At 39.2% G+C, this 21,856-nt stretch overlaps 1 protein-coding gene across 5 annotated transcripts in view; it reads left to right on the forward strand.

Moving 5' to 3' along the window:
* The window catches only part of COL19A1 (collagen type XIX alpha 1 chain), a 319,412-nt gene that overhangs the window by 228,646 nt on the left and 68,910 nt on the right, over nt 1–21,856 (forward strand). For all 5 annotated transcript variants that reach the window (XM_010975277.3, XM_031455936.2, XM_031455935.2 and 2 more), the window contains 6 exons: nt 10,156–10,200; nt 13,214–13,276; nt 18,959–18,994; nt 19,920–19,955; nt 20,051–20,104; nt 20,777–20,830. In XM_010975277.3, coding sequence (XP_010973579.3) covers nt 10,156–10,200; nt 13,214–13,276; nt 18,959–18,994; nt 19,920–19,955; nt 20,051–20,104; nt 20,777–20,830 — 288 coding nt within the window. The remainder of the gene's footprint in view (nt 1–10,155; nt 10,201–13,213; nt 13,277–18,958; nt 18,995–19,919; nt 19,956–20,050; nt 20,105–20,776; nt 20,831–21,856) is intronic.

Genomic DNA, 21,856 nt, shown 5'->3' on the forward strand with positions numbered 1-21,856 from the left:
CCCCTGGGTCCGCCCCTCCCCTTGTGGGCCACCACCGGAGCTGGTGAACGGTGGTGTTCCTGCGAGTAACTGAGAAGGTGGGCTTAGAGACGCCCTTAGGGTTTCTCTCCATGTGGGCACAGCTCTCCGAGGCCACATGTCATATTTTGACTCACTAGGGCTACTCTGACAAAGCATCACAAGCACATTGGCTTACGTGTTGGAAATGTGCCATCTCACACTTGCAGAGGCTGCACGTTCAAGATGAAGGTGTTGGCAGGGTCACACTGTCTCTGTAGGTGCAAGAGTGTTTGGTTCCAGGGCTTGCCCAGGTTCTGGTAGCTCCGTGGCTTGTGACAGCAAGACTCCCATCTTCACATGGTGTCATCCCTGTGCACATACATGTCTCTGTGTCCAAAGTTCCTTTTAATGAGGACACAGTCATATGGAATTAGGGGTCCAGTCTACTCCAGTATGATCTCATCTTAAAGAATTACTTCTGCAAGGACTTATTTCTAAAAGAGGTCACATGCGGAAGTCCTATGGGTTAGGACTTCAACATATGAATGGGGGTAGTGGACACGATACAGTGAATAATAGATAACATGTTTTTATTTTAACTTTATGTCCCTCCCTCATGCTTAGCATTGAATAAGTCCCCCAAGGACTAAGCTGGGGGATTTTTAATGACCCTTTGTCCTGTGAGGTGGTCTGTTTATTAGATTGAGTCATAAGGAATTGCTGATATGTGGCCCTTAGGAGCCCACAGAAATGGCCATCTCTTATGGTTCAGCCTGTACATGTGTGGATGTTCCCTTTTTTCCAAAGAATACCCTTTTCAGGGAGCCTGAAATAGCTTGTATCTTCCCACTTGCCTAGCTACAGATTCCAAAGTTCCATCAACTATTGCCCACAAGAGACAGAGGACGTGTTCTCATATCCAAGACTTATTTTTTAATTTTTAAAAAAGTTTTAATTGAAGAACAGGTGATTTACATTATTATATTAGTTTCAGGTGTACAACATAGTGATTCAATATTTTTATAAATTTTACTCCATTGGAAATTATGATAATATATTAGCTATATTCCCTGTGCTGTACAATAAATCTTTGTTGCTTATTTATTTTATACACAATAGTTTGTACTTGATCCCCTACCCCTATCTTGCCTCTCCCACAAACCCTCTCCCCACTGGTAAACACTACTTTGTTCTCTGTATCTGTGAGTCTGTTTCTGTTTTGTTATATTTATTCATCTTATTTTTTAGATTCCACATATAAATGATAACATACAGTATGTGTCTTTCTCTGTCCAACTTACTTCACTAAGCATAATATCCTCTAAGTCCATCCATGTTGTTGCAAATGCCAGAATTTCATAATTTTTATGGCTGAGTTATATTCCTCTGTATATATATACTACACCTTCTTTATCCAATCTTCTGTTGATGGACACTTAGGTTGTGTCTGTATCTTGGCTATTGTAAATAATGCTGTTAGGAATATTGAAGTGCAGGTATCTTTTTGAATAAGTGTGTTTGTTTGTTTGTTTTTTCAGATCTATACCAAGGAGTAGAATTGTTAGATCAACAGTAGTTTTATTTTTTAGTTTTTAAGGATTTTTCACCATGGCTGCACCAATTTACATTCCCACCAACAGTGTGCAACTGTTCCCTTTTCTCTTACTCTATAACCTTGCCAACATTTGTTATTCATAGACTTTTTGACCATAGCCATTCTGACAACTGGAAAGTGATATCTTACGATTTCAATTTCCATTTCTCTTGTGCTTACAATGTTGATAATCTTTTCATGCAACTGTTGGCCATCTGTATGTCTTCTTTGGGAAAATATCTGTTCAGGTCTTCTGCCCAACTTCAATTGGGTTGTTTGTTTTGTTGATACTGAGTTGTATGAGCTGTTTAGATATTTTAGATATTAATCTCTTATTAGTCAAATCATTTGCAAATATTTTCTCCCATTCCATAGGTTATCTTTTCATTTTGGCCATGGTTTCTTTTGCTGTGCCAAAGCTTTTACATTTAGTTAGGTCCTTTTGTTTATTTTTGCTGTTGTTTCCTTTGCCTTAGGAGACAGATCCAAAAAAATACTGCCTTGACTTATGTCAAAGAGTGTTCTGCCTATGTTTTCTTCTAGGAGTTTTATGAGTTCAGGTCTTACATTTAGGTCTTTAATCCACTGTTAGTTTATTTTCGTATATGGTGTGAGAAAATGCTCTAATTCCATTTTTTTACATGCAACCATCCTTTTTTTCCAGCAACACTTATTGAAGAGACTGTCTTTTCTCCTTTGTATATTCTTGCCTCCCTAGTCGTAGATTAATTGGCCATAGGTGCGTGGGTTTATCTCTCGGCTTTCTGTCCTGTTCCATTGATCTATGTGTCTGTTTTTGTGCAGTACCATATGGTTTTTGTTTCTGTAGCTTTTTAATATAGTCTAGAGTCAGAAAGTGTAATAACTCCAACTTTATTCTTTCTTTCTCAAAATGACTTTGGCTCTTAAGAGTCTTTCATGGTTCCATATAAATTTTAGGACTGTCTGTTCTAGTTCTGTGAAAAATGTCATGGATATTTTGATAGAGATTTCATTAAATCTGCAGATTGCTTTGGGTATCATGGGCATTTTAATAATGTTAAGTCTTCCAATACACGAATACATGAGATATCTTTCCATTTTTTTTTTTTGTATCTTCTTCAATTTCCTTAATTATCATCTTATACTTCAGAATATAGACCTTTCACCTCTTTGGTTAAGTTTATTCCTAGGTATTTTATTCTTTTTGATTTGATTTTAAATGAGATTTTTTTCTTGCTTTCTCTTTCTCATAGTTCATTGTTAGTATATAGAAAAGCAACAGATTTTTATATGTTAATCTTGTATCCTGCAACTGTACTGAATTCATTTATTAGTTCTAATAGTTTTTTGGTGGAGATTTTAAGGTTTTCTATATATAGTATCAAGTCATTTGCAAATAGTGGCAGTTCTGCTTTTCTTCCAATTTGGATGCCTTTTGTTTTTGTTTTTGTTTTTCCCTTGTCTGATTGCTGTGTCTAGGACTTCCTATACAATGTTAAATAGAAGTGGCAAGAGTGGGCATCCTTGTCTCCTTCCTGATTTTGGAGAAAAGACTTTCAGCTTTTCACTATTGAGTATAATGTTAGCTGTGGGTATGTCATAAATGGTGTTTATTATGTTGAGATATGTTCCCTCTACCCCAACTTTGATGAGATTTCTTGTCATGAATGTATGTTGGATTTTGTCAAATGCATTTTCCATGTCTATTGAGATGCTCATGTGATTTTTACCCTTCCTTTTGTTAATGTGGTGTATCGTATTGATTGATTTGTGGATACTGCACCATCCCTGCATCCCTTTTATAAATTGTTGAATTTAATTTGCTAATATTTTGTTGAGAATTTTTGAATCCATATTTTGCAGAGATATTTTCTTTTTCTGTAGTGTCTTTATCTGGTTTTGGCATCAGAGTAATGGTGGTGTTGTAGAATTAATTTGGGAGTATTCCCTCCACTTCAGTTTTCTGGAATAGTTTGAGAAGGATACATATTAGCTTTTCTTTATATGTTTGGTAAAATTTCCCTATGAATTCATCTGGTCCTGGACCTTTGTTTGCTGTGTTTTTATTATAAATTCAATTTCACTACTAGTGATTGATCTATTCAGATTATTTATTTCTTCCTGATTCGGTCCTGGAAGATTGTGCTTCTAGAAATTTATCCATTTCTTCTAGGTTGTCTGGTTTATTGGCCTTTAACTCTTTGTAATATTATCTTATGATTTTTCTATCTCTGGGATTGGTTGTTATTTCTCCTCTTTTATTTCTTATTTCATTTACTTGGGTCCTCTTTTTTTTTTTTTTTTTTTCCTGATGAGCCTCAAAGAAGATTACCAATTTTGTTTATAGTTTCAAAAAACCAACTCTTGCATTTATTGATCTTTTCTATTGTTTTTTGGTCTCTATTTCCTCTCTGATCTTTATCATTTCCTTTGAACTGTCCTTTTTTTCTAATTCCTTTAGATGATAGGTTAGGTTGTTTATTTAAGGTTTTTCTTGTTTCTTGAGGTGGGGCTGAACTGCTGTAAACTTTCCTGATAGAACTTCTGCTACATCCCATGGAATTTGGGAAGTTGTATTTTTATTTTCATTTATCTTGAAGAATTTTCTGATTTCCTCTCTCATTTCTGCATTGACCCATTGGTTTTACAGTAGCATATTTAGTCTCCACATGTTTGTGTTTTTCCAGTTTTCTTCCTGTAATTAATTTCTAGTTTCATATGATTGTGGTTGGAAATAATAATTGGTGTAATTTCTATCCCCTTAAATTTGTTGAGACTTGTTTTGTGGTCGATTATGTTATCTATCCTGAAGGACGCTTGAAAAGAACGTGTATTTTGCTGGTTTTGGATGGAATGTCTTGTGGATATCTATTAAGTACAACTAGTTTAACATGTCACTTAAGACTACTGTTTACTTATTGATTTTTTGTCTGGATGATCTATCTATTGCTGTAAGTGAGATGTTAAATTCCTCTAGTTTATTGTATTATTATCAATTTCTCCCTTTATATCTGCTAATATTTGCCTTACATACTTAGATGCTTCTGTATTTGATGCATGTATGTTATCAAGTACAGTATCCTCTTCTTGCAATTATCTCTTTATCATTATATAATGCCCTTCTTTGTTTTTCACTATAGACATTGTTTTAAAGTCGATTTTGTTTGATATGAGTATTGCTATGACTGCTTTCCTTTGTATTTATTGCTATCTCCATTTTTTTGTTTGCATGACATATCTTTTTCCATCCCCTTTTTTTTCAGCCTGTATCTGTCCTTAGCTTTGAAGTGAGTCTTTTGTAAGCATCGTATACATGGGTCTTGGTTTTTGTTTTTTCTTTTTTTCCGATCAGCCACCATATTTCTTCTAATTAGATCATTCAGTTCATTGACATTTAAAGTGATTATTGGCATGTGTGTACTTACTGTCATTTTGTAACTTGTTCTGGTTGTTTTTGAAATTCTTCTGTTTTGTTTTCTTCTTTTAGTTTCTTCCCTTGTATTTTGATGATGATTTTCTTTAGTGATATGCATGTGTTCCTTTCTGTCTAGTTTTTGTGTACCTACTGTAGGTTTTTCATTTCTGATTACTGTGGGGTTCATATACATTGACCTATAACTATTTCTGCTTGGTTTAAACTGGTAATCATTTAAGTTCAAACACATGCTAAAAAAATCTACATTTTTATTCCCCTCCCCCACATTTTGTGTTTTTGATATCATTGTCTACATCTTTATATTTATCTCTTCATTACTATAGTCAACTTTACAACTTTTTTCTTTTAATCTTGTACTAGCTTATTTAAGTAATTGAGTCACAGCCATTGCTCTATATTTCCCTTTACTAGTTGGATTTTTCCTTTCCTATAGATTCTTACTTCTTATCATAACCTTTTCTTTTCTACTTGGAGAAGACCCTTTAACCCTTTATCCTATTCTTCTAGGATAAGTTTAATATTAATGAACTCTTTTAGTTTTTTCTTGTCAGACAAGTTCTTTATCTCTCCTTGAATTCTAAATTATAACCCCTGGGTAGATTACTCTAGGTTGTAGGTTTTTTCCCTTTCAGCACTTTAAATACCTCATGCCATTCCCTTTTGGCCTACAAAGTTTCTGTAGAAAAATCAGTTGACAGACTTATGGGGGTTCCCTTGTATATGACTCTTTGTTTTCCTCTTGCTGCCTTTAGAATTATCTCTTTATCTTCAACTTTTGCCGTTTTAATTATATGTCTTGACGTGGGTCTGTTTGTGTACATCCTGTTTGGGACCCTCTGTGCTTCCTGTACCTGGAAATCTTTTACTTCTTCAGATTTTGGAAGTTTTCTGCCACAGTTTCATCAAATACAATTTGATGAAATTAAATACATTTTCAACCCCTCTCTCTGTTCTTCTTCTGGGACCCCATAATGTGAATGTTCATACACTTGATGTTGTCTCTGAAGTTACTTAAACTGCTCTAACTTTTTAAAATTTGTTTTTCTTTTTGTTCTGATTGGGTGATTTTCATTATTCTATCTTCTGTATCTTTTATGTGTCAATGAAAACCTAGTCTGCTGTTTATCCTTCTAGTGTTTCTCATTTTAGTTATTGTATTCTTCAGTTCTGACTGGTTCTTTTTTTATATTTTCTAGTTTATTATTAAAATTCTCAGTGTGTTTATCCATTTTTTTCTCTAATTCAGCTATCATTCTTATTACTAGTGCTTTGAACTCTTTAGCTGATAAATTATTTCTGTTTCATTATTTTTCTTCAGGGGGTTTCTTTTGTTTATTTGAATCAAATTCCTCTGTCTTCTCATTTTGCTAACTGTCTCTACCTGTATGAAATTGGGTGAAACAGTTACCTGTCCCAGTCTTGAAGGGGTGTATTTGTGTGGGATCATCCCTATACAGTCTGTGTGTGCTGTGGCTTTGATGGGAGAGCTGAATCTGAAGTAAGCACAGGTCACATCTTCCTCCTGGGTGTGCTGGCAGCTGCCACCTTGGTAGGAAGGGAGCTGGAGATGTAAAGGCTAGAGCCAGAGCGAGGTGTGAGCTGAGGCTTGTCCTCTGCTCAGTGGTCATTAGTGCCCCACTGGGGACTGGGGCAGATTCCAGGTTGCTGGAGCAGAAGCCCTGGGGGTCAAGTCAGAGCTGGCTCCATTCCATCTAAGTGTGTACTCTCCCTCCTCCCAGTACCAGTACCCTTGCCCAAGATGGGAGCGGTGCTGGAGCAAGAGGGGCTACAGTGGGTGTTCAGTGGGTCAGGGCATAGGCTACAGTGGTCCCGGCACCATCAGAGCTCTGGACAGCTCCCATCCTGCTGCCTCCTTAAGTGCCAGCAATAACCACTATCCCCCATTCAGATGCTGTGCCATGTGTAAGCCCATTCCACCCCCTACAACTGTGCACCCACCTTGGGCGTGGCAGTCCTTGTACTGGTGTGCAACTGCACTACAGAGCAAGTGGAACAAGCAGAGCTGGACCAGGTGCACAGCATGAGCTGGGGCACATGCTGGCATGGCCTCAGGAGACAAGTCAGAGTCCTGGGTAGTTTTCATCTGCTTTCTCCACATTGTTTCAGGAGTAAGGAAGCATGTGTGTGCTCTTTACAAGCAGACACTAGGTTTCTTATAGCCACACTGTCAGTGCCACTGACAAACCAGCCTCAAACCAGCTAAGGGGAATCATCCTCCTGATATGAGAAGCCAAGGCTGGGGTGCCCAAAATGTGGTTCAAACCCACCCACTCCTCAGGGAGGATCTCTGAGGCTGTGTAATCCCCCTCCCCTTCTATATGGACACAGGTCCACACCTGATCACTTCTCTTCCCTCCCTACCTGATTTTGTGTAGATCTTTCTTACAGTCTTGATTATGTAAGTCTTTCTGTCAGTCTCTTCTTGATTTTCCATGAGAATTGCTTCACAGGCAGGTGTAGTATTGATGCGCCCGTGGGGTTGAGGTGAGCTCAGAATCCTCCTACTCTGCCGTCTTCATCTCCCCAGAACTCCTGAAATGCGCAGGCTGAGTAGCACCCCCCACACAACAACCCTCACCAGTTCACCACAGAAACTTTTAAACAAGCACATTCAAAACTGCACAGCTATTATAGTTATTCAAAAGGTTGTAAGAATCCATTCAAATAACATGACAGCAAGGTACAAAGTGACCCAGTAAAATTAGAATTGCATCTGAGGCAGAACCGCAGGCACCAGAAACACTTATTATTTCTGTAGAGCCAAGTAATCGTCTTGTACAATTAGCTGGGAGAAAGCAAGGGAGGAAAATCTCACATGTCAACAAATAAATGCTACTGAAGTTCAAGTTTGCCTCTGCCTTGAGTATTGTTAGCCCAAGAATGGAGAACACCTGCAGAGGCCACTGAGGGTCCTTGATTAGATGGATTTCCTGACTTAGCAACTGAGTGAAGCAAACACATGGTGCTCTGCTAGGCAGTAAGTGACCCATTGTTTCTCTGGATATGAAAGCCTCCAGAAAAATCATAATTTTAGAACGATAGAGTATATGGATGGAATAACATGAGTTGGTGCTACAGAGGCATTTCTTCATCCCAACCACAGCATCTCTGATGCCCTTTTGATTGCTGCGGGGTCAGATGGGGAGGAGGACCCGAACCAAGGTCTACACTGTGAGATGCTCTCTCACCAAATGTACTCTGAGTGCTTTTCTGCTCTGCAAGCCAAGAGCATGGGGCCTCCCAACCCAACGACCACCTCCGGACAAATTGTATCCCAGACCACCGCATGTGCATAAGCACAACCAGGGAGAGAGAGGCTCTGACAGGCTGTGCACAGTGATTGGCACCAGGCCCAAATGGTTAGTAATTTCAGGAAATTCCTAAAATTGTTACGTCTATCTGCAGCTGGCATTCAAACAACTTACCATTATGTAACTGCCGATTCTTCGCGTATGCGTCTTGGAGTGTCAAACTTCATTTTCAGATATGTCCTTGTAATAATTTATAGCCCAGGATCTTGAGACTATGATTTTTAGTTTCAATTTAGGCATTGTGGATCAAAGGTAAGTAGGAAAAATGAGAGAATATCTGTCACAAGACCAATAAAAATGCAGTTATCAACTACTTATTTTTCATTGGAGCTGCATGAGTACCATGAAAAGTACATTTAAAAGGTTAAACCATAGCCACCGTGATCTGAATGGGAGCTTCTGTGTATGTTGGTTGTTTAAATATTTCTGTGCTTTTAATTTTTTCGAACTACACATGTATTTTTAATTAAAAAAGAACTTCAATAGGAAAAAACACATAAATTCGAATTATTGGCTTGTTTATCCAACAAGTATTTATTGAGTCCTTCCTAGATGTTAGGAGCGGCACTGGGTATGGGTGGCCATTCAATTCCAGGTCATCGTGGACTGCGAGAAGACCTTTATATGACTTTGTTAAGGCTTTGAAGGAAGGAGGTCAGAACATCTTTTAAAGATCACTGTCTGACATTATACAGAGAACGGGTATGTGGGGACAGTGGGGGTGGATTATAGGGGATCATTTGGGGAGCCATTGCAATAATCCTGGTAAGACATGATGGTGGCTTTCCCACTGAAGGCAGGTAGAGTGAAGAGAAGAGATTTGGGGGGACAGAGGTGACTAGACTGGTGACATCATACTTGAGGAATAGAGGAGGGCTGGGTTAACAGTGACACCCAGACTGAAGAAGAAAGAGTTCTATGGACAGGAGAGGATGAATTCAGATTTTTTTTTTAATTGGAAAGTGAAATGACCACTCATTTTAATAAGCCAGATTTAACTGCAGGTTTACATTAGAAAGATGTCACTGATCATTCTCCGACTTCTGAACTAACAAGTGTTAACAACGTGATGTAATTCTCTTATATTTCTCACTCATATATGCTTGTATTTGTTGTACTTTTTAATTCAGCTTTGAATGTATTGAATATAAATCTCTTCTAGAGTTTACAAGTGAATACATCAAGTGGAAAAATAAATATGTGGGTCAAAACCCAGAAAGAAGATGTGGGCAGGGTTTACAGATGTGTCTGTCTCTGTGTAGGTGACGCCTGAGCCCGAGAGGAGATAAGAGTGCGTGGGAGGAAATGTTGAGTCACAGAGAGGGAGCCTGGAGAGAGTCCTGAGGAAGCCCGACCTTGGCTGGTTAGGTGATGGACAAGGAGGAGAGGTCAGAGAGACAGGAGGCAACAAGGAGAGGGCCATATAATACAAGTCAGGAGTGTGGCAGGTGCAGCCACGAGGTCAATCAATGCGTGTCCATTATACTGACCAACAGAGATGTCCTTACTAACACTAGAAAGTTGTATCTGTGAGTGACTGGGGGCCAGGTGAGGCTGCCAGGCATTAATTTGGAGTATTGCTAATTTTGTGATATTTCTCCAGAGTCATCTCCTGGGAGGAAAGGTAGGGTCTCTAAAGTTAGTGTTTTTCAGGAACATTTAACAGAACATGAGAGGGGCAAAAGTGATTGAAAGGGTTTCCAAAAAAAGCTGTGACAGTGCAATTACCCGACTCTTTGTACATTTAAAGTAGGAATGGAAAGCATTTTTAAAAATGGATTCTCTCTTTTTTTTTATTTGTTTTATGTTAGGGAAACCTTGGTGAGCATGGAGCTGGTGGCCCAAAAGGAGAGAAGGTAATGAAATTTTCAAAGTGAGGGAAACCATCTGGGGTTTCACACCAACTCACACACTCACGCGTCAGGGCGGTCCCGCCGCCACGTGGGTCTCCACATCCAGCCTGCGGTGGGCACCGGCCTCCCTGCCTCCCGACCACAGGCAGGACGGAAATCAGCTTCCAAGTGAAGACCCCTGAGTAGCTGACTACAAGGAAGGGAACACATCAAGGGGAAGGTGCTGTAGCAGATCAAGGAAATTAGATCACACATTTCAGTTTCCAGTTAGATGTTGCATGAATCCGTCCAGGTGGCAAATACAATCTGAAGGCCTTTTCGACAAAATGCCTCGGGCTCTATTTTTGTGTCTTCTTAAGTGTGCAAACTTAAGCTGCCTCCGGAGCATTTGCAGGTGGGGTTTTAGAATGGAACAGTTGTGGTTTAACCAAATAATTGTTTCCAAACAGCTTAAAATTAAAATGTTGGTGAACTTCCATGAACTTCCATGGCCTTATCATGGTCATCATTCACAGGTTTAATTATATTAGCTGTGAAGATGACAGGCTCACTTGCCCACTCAGAAAGATGTTTCACTCCTGTTCGATCCTGAAATTGTGATGCCCTTGGCTTCAGCGCGCATGCGCCACTCTCGAGAACAACACAATGCACCTTAAACCCACGGACAGAGATGAGTAGATTTGAAAATACTCTGAGGGAACGTGGCCTGGGAGTGCTACCCTCTTTCATTCGCCCTGTAAAAACCCTTTTGATTGAGGGCAGAGTACTTTGACATGAGTCCAAGAAAATATGACTTCTGTGCCTCGTAAATCAGTGCAGCTGATCTGTTCACAAGATCATACATCCGTCACCAGGAAAAAAAAAAAAAAGAAAGAAAGCTCAAAGATAGTCTCAACAGAAAGTAGGGGCTTCTTATAGACTGACCATTGAAAATGAAATTTGCTGCAAGAAAAAAAAAGTGAAATAAACAAAACCTTGACATTCTTAAAAGGACATCCCCCCGAACTGATTACACAGCAATAATGTCATTTATGTGTCTCGGGTTGTACTGCTAGAACATTAGCATTATTTCCTGTAACCAGATAGCTTCCAGAATTCCTACACCACCGTAACGAACCCACTACATTTTAAGCAATTACTGCCGGACTCATGCAGACCAAGGAGGGGGAAAAAAAGCCACAATGCTTGTCACTTCAGACAGCTGAGCACAGAGAGTTGTGGCACTTTTAAAGTATTTAAATGATGATTCATTTCTTGAAACAAAACAGCTGGCTTCTGTTCTGCTATGTTCATTAGGAAACATATGTTACTCAGGAATTCTTAAGACCTCAACGATGAGAAATTTGATTCTGTTAGACAGGTGTATTTCAAACTCGAAGGACCTTTTCGATTGCTCAAAATCTTTTTTTAATGGCTTCAGAATCTTAAGTGGAATTAGAAAAAGCCAATGGCCTAACTGTTTCCTCTTCCCAGCCAAAGAAATAAGCTAGAAGAGTTTACAGGGAACTTGATGCACTGCCTGATATAAATGTACAAAGGAGAGTAAGATCACCTCTATTTTAAAGCTCCTTCAAGCTGCTCTCACAGATCTCCGCTTCCACTAGGGTAGACCTGGTGTCTCTGAACCCTAGCTATATATTAGCACCACCCGAGGGCTTTTAGAAAGTGCCAGTGCTCAAGCCCTATCTCAAGGGACTCTGATGTGGGGCAGAGCTCATGTTTCTGATTGATCCGGGGTGGGGTCTACATTGCTATTATTTTAAAAGGGCTTTAGATGATTCCAGCAGGCCACCAGGGTTGAGAATAATCGAGTGGTGGAAAGAGCCCTGGCTTTGCGGCCAAAAGTTGATCATGCCATTTACAGCTGTGTGTCCTTGTGAAAGACACTTCACTTCTCTGAGCTTCAGTTTCCTCATTTGTAAGATGAGTGTAGTCATATTCGCACAAAGAGTTGATGGTGGGCTTAAAATCAAATGAGACGAGGTGAACTTCCCCAAAGCACAAGACTGACACATACTAAGCCTTCACTAATGATTTGTTCGTCCACTCCAAACTTTCTTCTCAAGAGGTCCCATTTATCTCTTTTCAGTTTTCATAGTTGTGACCATCCTTAGCACCCAGTCTTGATCATCTTTGCATCTCCCACCATAATTTTGCCAAAGAAGGGACTCAATTTATTCTGTAGATTAAAAGATTTAACCAGAAGTCCAATTTCAACACATGCACGACTTACTGCCATGTCATACATCACTGGCTGGCAGAACAGAATCACAGAACCAGCCTACCGTTGGGAACCCAGCCTTCCTACGAATCCCCAGAACAGACACAGACAGCAGTAGAATCTACACACCAACCCCTCTGAGATTAGCCACCACATCCTGAATCAAGAACACTAAGATACAAGAAGGAACACCAAGGAACACTGCTGGCTTTTAATGTGTGATTTTGACCAGAATCTCTTAGATGTTTCCAAGGCGCTGCTGTCACCACATTGACAAGAATGCCTTCTTTGTCCACAGCCAATCATTTAAGTGCTGCCTAAATCCTGGGAACAGCAGAGAGACTTGTTTTCCTTCTTGTGACTCCCCATTCCTCCACTTCTCCCCACCTAAAAAAAGAAAGAACTGTCAGAAATGAAATGAGTCTGGATTATTGTGTCAGTTCAACCATCTATGTCTTTAAGATCACCAAAGAAAATTGCTGCCGCAGAAACAAAATGATCATTTTTGTTCCTCTAAATGTTCTTTCCTTGAAAAATAATTAACTTTGGTTTCATATAAATTTAAATGTCATAATGAATCTTGTGGATTTCTAAAAGACCTAAAGGCGTTGTGGAGTGTTGGCAAATGCATCATGATACAGAGTCTAACTGGATTCAGAACTTTCCATTGCCTCTTGAAGGATAAGAGAAAAATCCCACAGTGAGAAGGGGCACAAGCAGTCGCTGTGGCCTTGGCAGTCACAGAGGAACCCATCTGGCCTCATGCAAAATCTTTTTTCTGCTTTTTCTTGAAAGGGTGAAACTGGACCACCAGGATTTCCAGGATCCATTGGCCCTAAAGGTGAAAAAGGAGAATCTGTAAGTATTTTAGCTTTGGGGGCAAAGGAAGACTATCCAAAAGACAAAATTTTAAATGTTTTTCTTAATCAGCCCCAATTCCATGCACCCTTGGTTGCCCCTACCATAGAAAGCAATAAATAGATCAGGTATTCGAGCATGTACTATGTTTTTTTACATGTATTAATTCACTTCGCTCATTTTTAAGAAATTGCCACTCTCATTCTTCAGATGAGGAAATTGAGGCACAGAGAGGTTAAGTAACTTCCCCAAGGTCACACAGCTAATGAGTATTGAAACCATGAATCCATCTAGATAGACTGATTCTAGAACCCAGGATTTAAAATCACTAAGCTGCCCTGCTATAACTAAACATTATAGCTAAAGTGAATAATAAAATAAATATATCAAAAGACTAGAGCTTCCCCCCCTTTTCCCTTTGGGAACCATAGTGTGCTTTCTATGTCCATGAGTCTTTTTCTGGTTTGTAAATAAAATTTGTATCTTTCTTTTAGATTCCACAAATAAGTGATATCATATGATATTTGTCTTTGTGTAACTTACATCACTTAGCATGATAATCTCTAGTTCCATCCATGTTGCTGCAAATGGCATTATTTCATTCTTTTCTGTGGCTGAGTAAAATGGAGAGGGATAAATTGGGAGTTTGAGATTAACAGATATACCTTACTGTATACAAAATAGATAAACAACAAGGACCTACTGTACAGGAAAGGGAACTATATTCAATTTCTATAATGGAAAAGCATCTGAAAAAATATATATGTATAACTGAATCGCTTCGCTGTACACCTGAAACTAACATTGTAAATCAACTACACTTCAGTAAAAAATAAAATTAAAAAAATAAAATAAAATAGGAAGAAGAAAAGACTGAGGCTGAATGGACAGACCTAGAGATTATCATAGTAAGTGAAGTAAGTCAACAGAAAGAGACAAATATTATATATCCCTTATATGCGGAATCTAAAAAAATGATGGAAATGAATCTATTTACAAAACAGAAATTGACTCACAGACGTGGAAAACAAACTTATGGCTGCCAAAGGGGAAAAAAGGAGGGAGAGGAATCAGGAGTATGGGATTAACAGATACAAACTACTATGCATAAAATAGATAAGCAACAAGGACTTACTATATAACACAAGGAATAATATTCAATATTTTATAATAACCCATAAATGGAAAATAATCTGGAAAAAAGGACTGGAGCTAATTTATCCAGAAAATGAGAAATGTTTATCTATTTGCTCAAACAACTGCTCTCAGCATACTCTCTGAAGTTATTCTTAGTTTTTATAAGATCAAAGTGACTTCTCAAACCACTTTTCAGTATTACTGAGACCAGTTCCTTTCAAAATTTAGTCCTTTTGGTGGGGAAAAAATAAAAGCACAAGAAGATAGTATCATTTATATTCAACTAGGACTACCTAAAGCAATTACATGAATCCTAGTTAGAAAAATCACTTTTTGTCATGTTGCTTTAAAAAAAAATTATTAAAAAACACAGAAAACCCCACAGTAGCCCTCAAGAAACCACAATTATCAGACATACTTTGTTTTTAAAAATGTAATACTTTTTTAAAATTTACTTTTACCTCTTTCCTTGCCGGGGTGCACAAAGGTTATTGGTTGACCAGGGATAATGGAGGAAGCGGTCACTCAGATGCCCGCATGCCAAACGGGAACCATATGAAAAGAATTTAATATTACAGAGCCGAAGGTTCCATGCTTCAGCTTTAAATGTTAAGCATCTTTGGCCATGACAGTAATTTTTCAGGCAGCTTTAGAATCAGTGCATCACCCAAGTGCTCCAAAGCTCTGCCATGCCAGGAGTGATGCTTGCCGTCCGGATTCAGTCCAAGCCAGTCACAGTCCTTACTGGGGTTCTGCAACTGAGGATTGCCAAGTGTGTCTGGGCAATGTCATCTGTCCCACAAATCCAGCCTGCTGGCTCCTGCCCAGTCCATCTGCCAGCTCACCCCCGATACTCCACACCTACGGGCACCTCTTCACGCCCCTTACCTGCCCCTCAAGGTCCCCACTGTCTCCCCTCCAAGCTGGAACACTGACACTCGCCTTCTCTTAATTTTCTCGTGACCAGGCAGCAGGATGTAACTAAAATTCCCCTGGAATAGCAGGGACGTGGAGAGCAGAAGAGAGAAGCTTTCCATGGGTTAGAGCAGCACTTCTCATAGGGAGTGTGTACTTGGATCGCCTGGAGATGCTTTAGAAATTCAAGTTTTAGATCAGCAGGTCCAGCTGGAGTCTGAGTGGCTGTATTTTTCAATGCTCCCGGGTCATCCTTCTGCGGTGGGTCTCTGGACCAGGCTTTGAGCAGCAAGGGCTGGAGGATTTCACAGTCCCTGAGGGACTGTCTCTGGCTCTCTGTCCTGCCACAACACCTACTCCACTGAGACCACCTTCACCTCCATCTGTCTTCCCCAGAGAAAGAAACTTCTTTTCCTCTTAACTCTCCTATTTGTCAGTTCCCTCTTAATCCTTTAATATCCTGCCTCCTTTATACATCTTTGCCTGCCTTTCTCCCCACCCGCACATAAAAAACACAAATTTTACATTATGGGCAAAGCATTTGTAGCTCTTTGTGATATCAAACTTTCAGTTCCAGAACAGGATCTGGACTTCACTTTGCATAATAAGTGAAAGGCCCCATCAGAATAGTCTTCCTCCAAATCTGAATTCTGAGCCTAAAGAGTACTTTAAAAGAACAGCCAGGGATGGGGTAGGTATAGCTCAGTGGTAGAGTGTGTGCTTAGCATGCATGAGGTCCTGGGTTCAATCCCCAGTGTCTCTAGATAAAAATTAAAAAATAAAATGGCAGCCTGTCCCCCGTTACAGGACATTTAGAACACAACCAGATAATAAGATATCAGAGCTAGAATGTACTTTAGAGATCATCTGGTTGAACCCCCAGATTTTACAGATAAGGGGAGAAAAGGCTCTCAAATGTAAATGACTCGCCCCAGATAGTAGCCATTGGAATGAGGTCAAAATATGAGGTTACCAGTTTGGGTTTATTTTTCTTTTACATGCAGTTATTTTAGTCAATGTGGCTTGACAGAGGCTCTCAATAAGTAATGACATATTGAGATAATATGTGATGTTGAGCTAACAATGTGAATATAATCAGAAACGAAGCAATTACAAAAACAGCGTGGCCCATTGCTCATACCTCATTAATGTCAACTCCTATGCTAAAAATCAGATTGATTTTTACACTTAAGACTGGAAAGCAAGAATATAAGTAAAGCGCTAAGCTAATATATAGAAATTCTCCATTAATAAGAGATTTGATCATGTTTGGCCGTATTAGTGACAGTAAGTGGGCTACGCTGTGTAACATACTCACCCTGAAACCTCTATGGCTCAACCCAAGAGAGGCTTTCTCCTGCTCATGCTGCACACCCAGCACGGATGGGAGGAGTGGGTGTTCTGCTCCATGCGACCCTCAGTAAGTGGTCACCGGGCTGATCACCACCGCATAGCTGCATCGACTGATATACGCCACCTTCTCAGCCACTACTGGGAGGAGAGTGGGACTGGAGAACCACGAATGGGGTCCTCACTGCCTCAGCCTCCAAGTGCCACGTGTCACTTCTGCGTACATTTCATTGTCAGAACTAGCTGCATGGTCCCAGGTACCTGCGGCGAGCTGGGGAACCTTGGGGAGAAGACAGGGAGCCCCAGAGCCCCTAGGTCACAGGGCACGAGGAAGAGCACCAAGGCTTGTTCAGTAACCACTTATCTCCCGATGGTGACCTGATGGTCAAGTTCCGTTTGTGGGGAGAGCTACAGAGGGAGGTAATTAGGTTTATTGTTTATTGTTTATTTACTTATCTTAACGGAGGGACTGGGGATTGAACCCAGGACCTCTACATGCACGTGCTCTACCACTGAGCTATACCCTCTCCCTCTAAGAGGACCTTTGAGAGTAGAACTATACAATATAATGGTTCTCACAATTTCCCTTGACTTTCATATGCAAAAGAAAATTTTTAAAAATTTATGACTTCCATCTTACTGTCAATTCACTCCAGTCAAATAAGAAATCAATTAAATTACAAATAAAATCAAACAGACTGAGCAAGCAAAGCCTGGGACTGAAGTCAGGCTGCCTGCGTTTAAACCCTCAACAACCTCTTACTGGTTATGTGACCTTGGGGAAATGACTTAACTTCTCCGGGCCTCAGTTTCCTCCTCTGTAAATGGGTATACTGCTAGTCCCTACCCCAATGACCCAAGAGGTTAACTGTGTTAATGTGTGTAAAGAGATTAGAACAGCACTTCACACGTTGTAAGCATTCAATGGATGTCAGCTATTATTGTTACATCGGTGTAACTTTAAATTCCCTAATCTAATAAAAATTTTATTGGGCATCAACAATGTACACCAGAGGTGCTATGATAGTCAAGATGATTTATATCTTAACATTCACAGATTTGTAGACAAGATGAACAAGGGAAAATACAGTAGGTGAACGCTCTTTTAGGGGAAATAACTCAGAGTCGGTCAGAACCTTTCTGAGTCTCTTTGCTCATTCTTTTTTTCTTTATTGAAGTATAGTTGATTTACAACATTGTGTTAACTTCTGGTGTACTGCATAGTGATTCAGTTATACATAAGCATATATTCCTTTTTATATTATTTTTCATTATAGGTCATTAAAAAGTATTGAATATAGTTCCCCGTGCTCTACAGTAAGACCTTGTGGTTTACCTATTTTATGTATAGTAGTGTGTACCTGCAAATCCCAAACTCCCAATTTCTCTTTCCACCTCCCTCTTAATGGGACAAATTCTCCCTCATAGCAATGATGTGAAAGTGAAATGACATCACATCATGTAACTTCAAGAACAGAAGCTATTCAGGGAAACTTCTCTCTCTCTGTCTCTCTCTGTCTCTGTCTCTCTCTGTCTCTCTGTCTCTCTCTCTCTCTCTCTCTCTCTCCCCCTCTCTCTGTAATGGCTGCGTTGTGGTGTTGGTAACACAGTGACAGTGGGGAGAGCGTTGTTTAATAAATTGCATACCTTCAATGCCTTCTGTCTCCCCAGAACCTTCATACCCAAACCCAACATGAATATTATCAGTTCCACAGACTTGTACGGTTATTCACCCAGTAATTAACCCCTTCAAGTCATTTTCATTAAAGTAAAAATGAAAATTAGTAAAGTATTTCAAAAATGATGATTTTGTATTTGGAAACACTAATTTAAACTCTAACTGTATGTTTAAGCATCAGCTTAAGTAACTGGAAGAATTCAAATGCATGCTTTTCCATTGATCACTCCAGCATCTTCCCATTCATTCTGCCTCTGATTGAACGTGTGTGTGTGTGTGAGAGACTGTCTTCTTTGCAAACTGTGCAAGAGGAAGCTTTGGCCTTGGACAGCATTCCAATTTGTCAACCACTCCGGATCCTCAAAATAACATTAGGGTGATTAACTTACCGTTCATATGGGAAAATGAAAGAGTTTTTAAATTAATTTTCATACACTTCTTCTAAGCTGCACAGGCAGACTGTGTGACATTCTAGATCATGTTCGAGGCACATTTGCAATGGAGGCCTGAGTTTGGCCTGCAGGATTGATCCTCCTCCAGTTTTGGAGAGATTATTTCTAAAAGAGTTTATAATTGATTCTGTTTTCTACCCATTTTCCCAGGGGGAACCCTTTACCAAAGGTGAAAAGGGAGACAGAGTAAGTGGAAGTGTTATCACTATCTTGGGTTTTCTACTTGATTGATTTCTTTCTTTCTGATTTCTAGTATGTTTACTTTACAGTCTAATAAATTTGATCAAATAAGCTCCCTGAGCATTTTTACTTTTTCTTTGGTGAATTTTGACTCTTTTATTTGGATAAATGAGAAATTGTAAGCCTTGTTACATTTTATCATGTGATGACACTTTAACATTTGTTCTGGGCAGTGGATATGTTCTTTAACCCGTTACTATTTGTGATTGGGCATGAATGTGATGAAAGATATACACTTAGGATATTTAAAATACAAAATTAACATATAAGATACAGATTTTTTTCTAAAGATTCTGTTAATGATACAATATTTGGATGTATCAAACAGGATGACTTTATCAAAAGAATCAGTGGTAAGTCATGGAAAATAAGAAAAGCCAGCTCACTGTAGCCAATAGTGTCCTCTTTTGCATAACTTTAACATTTTATATGTTTTGTTTCATTAAATATTCAATGTTCTACCTGATAGTAGAATCTCCATGACACATCAGCTTGAATTCTACTCTTTCTTTTCAACCTGCCTCTGAAGTTTTAGTTCTCTGAGATACAAGATTAGCTGGTGGCAAGTCATCACAATATCAGCAGAGAATGCAGTGATTGCTAATGGACCATGATGATATGTGTCAAAAGTGACATTGGGAAGAAACTGTTAGAAAGAAGAAAGAAAAATAAGAAGTTGTTTATTTATTAGCAATAAGTATTTTAAACCATGTTTTAGAATGAACCATCCTTGACTTCATCGTGTCTTCCGTAATTTCCCCCTTTATTGTATGTCAGTCAGTGGAAATGTAGATGAATTCTGGTATTAGAGATGCTCTTCTCATCTGAACTTAAGCATTACGTATAAGGTGATTGTTTATTTCATTTACAGGGAGAACCTGGTATAACAGGATCACAGGGAATAAAGGTAATCTCCAGACATCCTTCACTCGCGTCTCCAACCTGATGAGATTGTGAAAATTAAAGTCACCATTTCACTTTGCTTCCCACCCATGTGTGTAGGGCGAGCCTGGAGATCCCGGTCCTCCCGGTACAATAGGAAGCCCAGGACTAAAGGTATATAAGAAATAAGTGAGACAAATGAGGAAATTATCTTGAAGTTACTGCCATCTCTTATGTAAAACAAGGAGCTCTGATGGACCACTTGTTTTCATCACAAATGTTCTCAGAGACCTTATCATTTTTCAATGGTGATGCCCTCCCTCCCCATTGGCTGCATTGATTACACACATGGTAATTATGCCTTTTGGACCACAATGAGATTTTTACATTCTTTTTCAGAGCATATTCATGAGAGTAACTCACAAAGCTTTAAGAGAAAACAGTGTGCCCTACATCTGCACTGAATTCCTCAAGAGAACAGGATTCAGGATTCCATTTCTAAGCCAAAATTATGCAGCCCAGAAATGTTTGAATTGCCCATGTGGGATTCCATAGGAGTGTCCCACAGAAGACCAGGAGGCATGCAAGAGAGTAATGTGTTGTGTCCTCCCCAGTGGGTAAAGCAAGTTGTCCAGGCCTCACCTGCTGGGGAGAACAGACCCATTTAAATGACAACATCTTGAAACTATCTTTGTAAGCCCAAAGCACATTTCGGTGTTAGACAGAGGAAGCTGGATGGGGGAAAACTTGATCTTTCTCTAGATAAAGGTCACATCATGTTTTACATATATTCAGATGCTATCCACTTTTCAGCAAAGTTAAAGTCCATATCGTCTTCTATTATAGGGTCATCAAGGACCTGCAGGCCCTATGGGACCCAGAGGACCACCAGGAAATATTGTATGTATAGTAGATGCATGAGTCTTTGATACTTGGAAACTAAACTGAGACTAAGCATGTTTTAAAGAATGTCAATATCTCTTCATGTGACTGAGTTGTCCTACATTTTCCAAAGTCATGGGTCATCTCCATCACTAAAACTGATCACACCTAAGGTCAGGGGATATTGAGAAGTCTAGTGTCTTCATATATTCATGTGAGGTCCTTTTGAATATTATTATCCCAACAAATCAATCTTTGGAACTCAAGTTAACTAAATTATCATTTTGGACACACTAGTCAGTGGTGTATCAACAGTAGAGGAGATTGGTAAACCTCCAAAGGAACAAAGAAAACAACAGCAGAAAGCAAGCATTTCTATGACACATCATTACACATGGCTTGTGGTTCAATTCTGCATCCAAGAAAAACACTTCCAGAGCTTCAGTTGTTTTCTTGCAACATTTACCAAAAAGGGCAAGTCTTTTAGCTGAAAATACTTATATAATGCTGTTGTAAAAAGGTCCTCGGGTTGCATTATAACCTAGCTTTAGTAGGCTCACAGTTCTGCCTCTCTCACACACACACAGAGAAACAGACACACACACCCTCACACCCTTTAAATGCACTTTTTCCTTTTTATATTGAGGTATTGAAGTATAGTTGATTTATAATACTGTATCAGTTTCAGTTGTACAAAAATAGTGATTCAACATTTTTATAGAGTATATACCATTTAAAGTTATTACAAAATAATGGCTATATTCCCTGTGTTGTACCATGTATCCTTCATGCTTCATAATTTTATACACAGTAGTTTGTAACTCTTAATCCTCTACCCCATCTTGTCTCTCTCCCCTTCCCTCTACCCACCCGTAAACACTAGTTTGTTCTCTAGATCTGTAAGTCTGTTTCTGTATTTGTATATTTATTCATTTGTTTTGTTTTTTAGATTCTATATATAAGTGATAACATACAGTATATTTGTCTTTTTCTGTCTGACTTATTTCATAAAGCACAATATCCTCTAGGTCCCATCCACATTGT

The sequence above is a fragment of the Camelus dromedarius genome, chromosome 6 (assembly GCF_036321535.1).
Source record: "Camelus dromedarius isolate mCamDro1 chromosome 6, mCamDro1.pat, whole genome shotgun sequence".
In the NCBI taxonomy this organism is placed as follows: Eukaryota; Metazoa; Chordata; class Mammalia; order Artiodactyla; family Camelidae; genus Camelus; species Camelus dromedarius.